This window comes from Mus musculus, chromosome 2 (genome assembly GCF_000001635.26).
Source record: "Mus musculus strain C57BL/6J chromosome 2, GRCm38.p6 C57BL/6J".
In the NCBI taxonomy this organism is placed as follows: domain Eukaryota; kingdom Metazoa; phylum Chordata; class Mammalia; order Rodentia; family Muridae; genus Mus; species Mus musculus.
In genome coordinates, this window is record NC_000068.7 from 103,563,835 (window position 1) to 103,571,878 (window position 8,044).

At 48.1% G+C, this 8,044-nt stretch overlaps 1 protein-coding gene across 1 annotated transcript in view; it reads left to right on the forward strand.

Moving 5' to 3' along the window:
* The first annotated feature begins 2,475 nt into the window (after nucleotides 1-2,475).
* The window catches only part of Abtb2 (ankyrin repeat and BTB (POZ) domain containing 2), a 152,114-nt gene continuing 146,545 nt past the window's right edge, over nucleotides 2,476-8,044 (forward strand). The window contains exon 1 of the mRNA NM_178890.3: nucleotides 2,476-3,775. Within this exon, the coding sequence (NP_849221.2) occupies nucleotides 2,893-3,775 (883 nt within the window). The 5' untranslated portion in view covers nucleotides 2,476-2,892. The remainder of the gene's footprint in view (nucleotides 3,776-8,044) is intronic.

Below are 8,044 nucleotides of genomic sequence, written 5' to 3' on the forward strand. Positions count from 1 at the left end.
AAACTTACCTAAAACTGGGCCATTCTTCAATGCTCAGACTGTAATCTACCTTTCTCATAAACAGTTTGACTTATATTTAGATAGCTCAGATTATAATCCCTCACTTTCAAGGTAAATTTTAGGGCATTTTGTACTCTAATTTCCAGATTTTTTTAAATTTATGTTTTAAATAACAAAATAGGGGATTTCACCCAAGGATTACCTAAAGCTACTTCCTTTGTATGATTATTGGCATGAACAATCCTAGATCTAGGTGGTGTATGTGTGTGTGTGTGAGAGAGAGAGAAAGAGAGAGAGAGAGAGAGAGAGAGAGAAAGAGAGAGAGAGAGAAAGAAAGGTGTTTGTGAAGGCCAAAGGTGCTGGAGTTACAGACTATCCAATGTGGGTATTGGAAGTTGAACTTGGGTCTTCTGCAAAGGCAGTATGGACTCTTAATCACTGACCTACTTTTCTGGCCCAATGCTTTAAATTAACTTCTAAATTAAAAACCTAAGTATGTTCTATAGCTTGTGAATGGTTGATGTATCTTCTAAGTATCGTTTAATGTACAGAGCTGCTCTTTCTTCCCTCGATTTTCTTGCTATCTCTTAAAGAAATCCAGTTATTTGTCTAGGACCCTTGTGGGGCAGTTTAACACCCATGAAAGTCCGGGATTTCATTCTTGGTGTGTTTCTCTTTTTATCCTCTTTTTGGGGTTTTGTCAAAACCCAGGCTGGCTTCAAGTCAGCCCTCCTGCTTATCTCCTCGGTCCTGAGGTTACAGATATGAATAACCACATCTATATCCAAATTGGGCATGTTTATCTTTACATTTTAAGTCATCATGTGATTTAAATACACCAATACAAATATCCCATATTTTGTGTAAGAAGCACTCCAAATCACCTTTTTAGTTAATGTACCTTCCCAGTCAGCCTTTTGAAGAAAATGAACAAAGAAAAAAAAAAATTACTTCCTCTGGATATCCACTAGAGGACGATATTTCCTTTATTATATTTCTCATAATGGGTATTAAATCCATCAAACGGTTTTTCGTGTTTTCTGACAAGTTGAACCTCTAATTTAACTTCTAATTTCGCCTCTATAAAATGTGACTCTGTTAATTTGATGACTTATGCCTTGCACAGTACTTCCGTCCTTGACTCTGTTTCCAATTCTATGGCATCAGGAGGCAACGTCTCATGTACCCCAGGAAAGGAAAAAATTAAGTAAAACTGCCAAATAAAAAATCGCTTTATGGGGAAAGGGATCATTAATTTAAGGAAAGAGACAAACCAGACTTTTCTAGTTCGTATCCAACTCACGGCCCAAGGTCAGAACTGTAAAGTACAGCACAAAGGAGCTATTCAGGAGCTGGCGAAGAGGACTTGGGACGAACGTTGTGCACAATCCGCGCTTTGATTTTGCAGTCCTGCTGGAGGGGGGCTGGTGCACGCTTGTGCACGTGCGTGTGAATAGTTATGGAGGAGCAGCTGGTCCTCCGAGAGCTGGGCGTGGATCTATGCAATCAGTAGCTCTCTAGCGAGCCGCTTGGGGTGCACCTGGGCGCTACTGGAAGGACAGCAATTCACTGTACCCAGGAGGCACCGAGTCCCGAGGGGGAAGAAGACCTGCGGACCCGCACATCATGCCAGCAAGTCCTTAAAAGGGAACACCTGCATGCACGAGGTGTTCAGCGCAGGTCCTCGTTTTTCATCTGGTTCCTTGCAGGCACTCCCTCCCACCTTGGACAAAAAGGATCCGCCTGATAGTACACCGGTAGGAGGAAAGCCGTTCATTCTTTAGGTTTGGACTCCCACCTCCTAGATAATCCTTGGAAAACAGTGGACTGTAACAGTGGATACAGGGGTGTGATCACAGGCCTCTGAGTGCCGGGCTATTTTCAGGTCCCAGTTTAAGATAGTCTGTTTCGATTGGAGCCTAAAGTCAATATAAACAAAACTAGATAGATCTGAGAAGAGAAGCAGAGGTGCTCCCCTGCCCTCCAAACATAAATAGCTTTTCATTTCTCAAAAGAGAAGGAGGAGGGGCTTGGTAGAAAGTCGACAAGAAAGGTGAGTCGGGTCTCCTCCCAGTTTTCTTTTCCTACTGCCCTGGGCTGGGTGCTCACAGCTTTACAAGGAGCTGCCTGCCTAAGTCTAAAGCATAGAAGGCGGGAAAGGGACAGCACATAGGGGCTTTTCCTTTTCGTTTATCTTTTAATCCTCAGCGCTGGGGCCTGTTTTCGGGTTCCCCCGGCTTTCTGGGTCTCTGCGCCCCACCTCCTTGCCAGCTCGCTCGCTTGTTCTCCCCACCCAACCCCCTCAGCCATACCCACCCGCTACACCCCATTCTCGGTGATTTGCATATTTCCCGCCCCTCTCGGAAACCATTGGCATAGCCCTTGCCCGGCGTGGCTGATGATTGGTGAACCGCCCGGGTGTATTTGCATGCGGGCCGCTCCAGAGGACCTATCTGTGTCTGTAACCCGCGCCCCGTAGAAGTTTGTGGAGCGCTTTCTCAGCGGCTGGTCCCAGACGGACCTCGGGCGCCTCGCTCTTCGGTGGCCGCCCCGTTTTCTCGGGATTCTTTCTGTGGTGATGGACTCTCCGGACGCTCTGTAAGGGAAGCTGAGAGCTGGCGGCGCGAGTTCAGAGGAGGAGGGCTGGGAAGTCCGTTCGCTGACAGCGGCGCGACTGAACGCGGACGGCGTCGGGCTCCGGCCGGCTGAGAGCTTCGCCTACCTTCCCGCGGCCTGTGCGCGGGCGATGCTGCGGCCCCGAGGCGCGGCGCGGCGAGCACGGAGGGCGCCTCCGAGAGCCTAGAGCTGGTTTCCGCCCCCTTCCCCCGGGGCAAGTGGGCATGGAACAGTGAGAGCCCCTCGCTCGGCGAGGCCGCGCGCGGAGGCTCCCCCATGGCCGGGACATACAGCTCCACATTGAAGACTCTGGAGGACTTGACCTTGGACTCCGGGTATGGGGCCGGCGACTCCTGCCGCTCGCTCAGCCTTTCGTCTTCCAAGTCCAACTCGCAGGCGCTCAACTCTTCGGCGCAGCAGCACCGCGGGGCGGCCTGGTGGTGCTACTCCGGCTCCATGAACAGCCGCCACAACAGCTGGGACACGGTGAACACAGTGCTGCCCGAGGATCCCGAAGTGGCCGACCTCTTCTCCCGCTGCCCGCGGCTCCCGGAGCTGGAGGAGTTCCCTTGGACCGAGGGAGACGTGGCCCGGGTGCTCCGCAAAAGCGTCGGCGGCCGGAGGCTGCCCTCGTTCTCCGCCGAGGCTGTGAGACGCTTGGCCGGACTCCTCCGCCGGGCGCTCATCCGCGTGGCCCGGGAGGCGCAGCGCCTTAGCGTGCTGCACGCTAAGTGCACCCGCTTCGAGGTGCAGAGTGCGGTGCGCCTGGTGCACAGCTGGGCGCTGGCCGAGAGCTGCGCACTGGCAGCGGTCAAGGCGTTGTCCCTCTACAGCATGAGCGCTGGGGATGGGCTGCGCCGCGGCAAGTCGGCGCGCTGCGGCCTCACTTTCTCCGTGGGCCGCTTCTTCCGTTGGATGGTGGACACTCGCATCTCCGTGCGCATCCATGAGTACGCGGCCATCTCGCTAACGGCTTGCATGGAGAACCTGGTGGAGGAGATCCGGGCCAGGGTGCTGGCGAGCCAGAGCCCAGATGGCGGAGGGGCAGGAGGTGGAGAGGTATCCGCTGAGGCCTTGGAGATGGTCATCAACAACGACGCCGAGCTCTGGGGAGTCCTGCAACCCTATGAGCATCTCATCTGTGGCAAGAACGCCAATGGTAAGCACGAGGGGGGTGTGGGTGAAGGGAACCTTGACCTACAGGCTGGGTGGGCCACCCCAGGAGTGGATTTTCTTAGGAGCAAGCTGTGAAGTGAACCACCGGAATTCTGGGAGAATTCTTAAGTGGAAATCTTGTCAAAGGTTGTTTTAGGTGTCTAACTTTTGAGGATAAAGTTGTGGTTAGTGTTCTGTTGACTGTACACTAATTGAGTGAGAATGGGTGCGTGGACCAAACTACTCCTGAACCCTCTAAAGTGAGTCTTGCTGCCCTGCTACGGTTTTCCCTGTTAGTTGGATCTCTAGGAGTCTATTTTCACCTCACCATAGGTAGATTGTGGTTCTTCTGGTGTTGTCTCAGCACTGTGGCAGCAAGCAGCCCAGGGGTCTGTACTCTCAACACCTGAGCCTTGGATAAATGGGATGGGTAGATTAGAATGGAGAGCCCAGTTTCTGGTGCTGCACCCTGGGCTTAATGGTGCTCATAGTCAGGCCTCTTGACAGGAGGTGGAGGGAGAGCTCCCAGCTCTTAATACTATGTGCCCAGAGGTGAGGGAAACCAGAGACTCTTGAGTCTGCTTCCCAGAAAGAGCCACACGCTGGCTTCTGGGGCTGAATTTTCCAGCTGTCATTAGCCAAGTAAGCATTTGATTAAAACCTCATGTTAAATTAAATGCACAACCTTTTAGGCTTTCCTGAAAGGAAAGATGACAGGCTCAGTAAACCGCATTATGGGAATGGAGTGTGGGGGATGGGCAGCTGCACGGCGCGGAGTCTAGAAAACTAAGCACTGGGTAGCTGCACCCCAACTGAAGGCATTGCAAGGCTTCAGAGCCAAGGGTGAAAACAAAGCACTTGCCGTTTGCTATGGCAGTTTAGAGCACGACATGCATTCAACAGCAGACTGCTTATCTGACACCAGCTTCAGGGGTGGCCACCATGTATTATTTAAGATGGACCAACCTTATGGTCCAATTGGAAGGGTCACTTTGTGTGCAGCTTTCAGTGGCAAATAAGCAGGTAATGGAGGAGACCAGGTGGATCCTGGAAAGGGAGAAAAGTCAAATTAGACGTGGCTTAACATACTCATGGTAGCTAAACTTTAGAACAATGTGGCTTAACATACTCTGGATAGCAAAATTTAGAACGATAAAATGTAGAATACCAGTAATAGTCACTGTACTTAGCACTCTGTATATGATGACCACTTTTATAAACTAGCCAGTGTCTATTGGCAGTGTGAAACTGTGAACTGTGTGTTTAGGTTTCTGTCCCCATTTTCTGCATACAACCCCTAAAATTCCTGGAATCTCCAAAATGAAAATATATTCTTGTATGGCAATGACTAAGTAAGAGCTTGCTACCTGTAGGTAGTTTCAGGGTGGGGATTAGTCACCAGAAAGAATAAAGCAGTCTTTAAAGGGTTAGTACCTTCTGACTTCTATCCCCAGCCTCCCACAAGAGGGGTGAGGCAAGACAGAAGGTTAAATTGATGATCAATCAATGGCCAAGATTCTAATCAATCATGCATGTATAATAAAGTCTTCATAAACAAAAAAACAAACTTCAAGAGGAGAAGTTTCCTGGTGCTTCTGGGTAGCTGAACACCAGAAGGACAAGGGACTCACCTTCCTTCTTATGTTGTCCTGTGGGGGTCTTCACCTGTGGCCTTGTAACCTTTATAAATAAGCCAGGAAATAGATAAGTGCCTCCCTAAATTCTGTGAGCCACTCTAGCATACTAAATCAGAAGAGGGTATTTACAGCCAGTTGGTCAGACTTGTGGCCGGACTGACCTTAAGAATAAGACCTGGGGTTATCTCCTCACAGTGTCAGGGTTTAATTGAGTTGAACTAGAGGACACCCAGCTGTGTGTGCTTTGACATGTTTGTGTGTCAGTGGAGGAGATAGAAAAAATACACACTCTGTGTTGATTGTGGTGTGAGAACAGATAAATGCTTTGTCTTTTCAAGGTATAAATTGCCTATAGTGTTATCCCCGTTATACAAAGGGGCTCAACATTTTAGTCCCTTGCTTAGATTGCACAGATATTAAATAATAAAACTGAACTTTGCTTCTGGCATGCTACACAGCATTGTTTCGTCAGACTTCAATGAGAGCAGCTGACCTGCTAGGCCCAGTGTGGAAGACACTGTATTTACTCGGTGTAGCTTATTTTGATATTCCTTGTCTTGGGTTTCATTTCTGGCACTAACACAGGACATTCTTGGAATGAGAATATTTGTCTTTCAGTGTTCCTGCTCTTAGGTCAGAGTTGAGGTCAATCCAAGAGTTGATGATGTCACCACTGATAATCATGCTTCATACTTTAAATTTGTGGCTTCAGCACTGGGAACACCAGTTCCAGGAGAGGAAGTGGAGGGCAAGGGGATTTCCATCCAGTTGTCATAGCCCAGGGGAAAGAGTTCTGTACCAAGGGAGGCCCTCAGTATAGTGGGGCCTGGACCAGACCTGGGGAATAAAGCCTCTTGGGGAAAGGCAGGTAAACCCTAACCCCATAAGCCAAATTATACTAATGTTGAGCACACAACAAAGCCCTGCATGTCCTCAGGCTCAGCCAGAGCCCAGCATGCTGAATGCCTTTTTCTGACTGCAATCCAAGGCTTAGAAGAGTAGCTGCCTGTTGGAGTACCTGCAAGTGCAAAGTGGTCAGAGATCGGTTCTTCTAAGTTCTCGCAAGCAAAGAGCATTGCTTACAAAACCACTTGGAACTTCTTCACTGGATAGTGAGGCTTTTCTGCCCCCATGACTTGACCTTTACCTCACACCTTCAACAGGCAGGAATACTTCCTTTCCCTAGGATGCTCAGCACCAAAGTGTCTCCCTCTGAGTTTGCTGGTCTCTAAGGCGAGGCAACTGTTGTCGTCCCCTTCGTAACTTCGATGCCCACTTCTCGTACATAAAAACTAGGGGGTGGTCTCACTAACCAGCGACTAGGCTGATTTATTAAATCCCCTCAGACAGTGAAATGAATGTTTGTTAGAGAAGCAATGAATTGCATATGTTGGAAAGCTGTCTTCAGAGAGAAGCCTAAACCACTTAGCAAAGAAAGAAGAGTTCCAAACATTTTTTATATTAAAGTGGCCCCCAAGCCAGCAAGGTTACAGTTTATACAGCTGAAGACCGAATGGGGAATGCCTACATATGGGAAGGGAGAGTGCTGGTTGGTATTCTTGTCCTGCTGGGTCTTCCCTTTAAATTATATATGTATTGTTGTTATGCTTGCTAATTACACAGCATGGGCACATGCATTTGACTCAGCTATAGAGAGCTCTTAAACCTTTAATGTCTTCCAACAAGGAGCTTAAGAGCTCTAGTCCATCTATTCTAGTCCATTACTCAGGATGCCAGACAAATATGGTTTTGTTCAGCCTGAGATGGATGATAAAAGTTCTGTAGTGTTTATAAAATAGGATCCCAGCTCCATGGAGCAGCAGGAGTTACACGTTGTTGATCATTTGGTATTGATGTCTTGGATCCCAGGGCGGAGTCATTAAACCCTGAGATCTTCATGACTTCCTTATGGGAAGCAGAGAAACCTCTTTAACAGAGTGGTATTCATAAACAGGGGACTGGCAGAAAATAGAATCATCTCTCTTCCACTCCCTCCCTCAGTCCTCTCTTTCTCAAGGAACTCTGTGTGCAGGTTTGATTCAGAACAGCCTTTCTAGGTTCCTTCCTGACCACTTTTCATACTAAGATTTCATGAGTGATCCTGGTCTTTGAGAGAATTCAATTTCTTTCTTTCTTTCTTTCTTTCTTTCTTTCTTTCTTTCTTTCTTTCTTTCCTTCCTTCAGTTAAGTGGTGGGATAGTGGTGAGAACATTCTCATTCAGAGCCGTCTGTGGAGTGTGTACGTGCTCTGTCACAGTGGCAAATGTAAGAGTTTAAGGCCTACCTCTATGATGGACTTGGGGGCAAAATTCTTAATAGTTCAAGGCCTCTGTTTTGTAATCTGTAAAATGAAGGATAATAATACCTAGCTCATGAGATTGGCATGAGGATAGAAATCAAAAAGATCTTAGCATGCAGTAAAGGCCCAATAAATAGTAGCAATGCAATCAACAAATACGTACTCATCATGGACGGCACCCCACTGTTAAAACTGCGGTAGATTGAGTGCTGATGTACTGATCCTCAAAGTGTGTGACCCAGTGGAGGAACAAGAAAACGGAAACAAAGATTTACTCATAATAATGGTGGTGGTGGTGGTGGTGGTGTTCAGGTCTAAATTTTTAAAATTATATTTA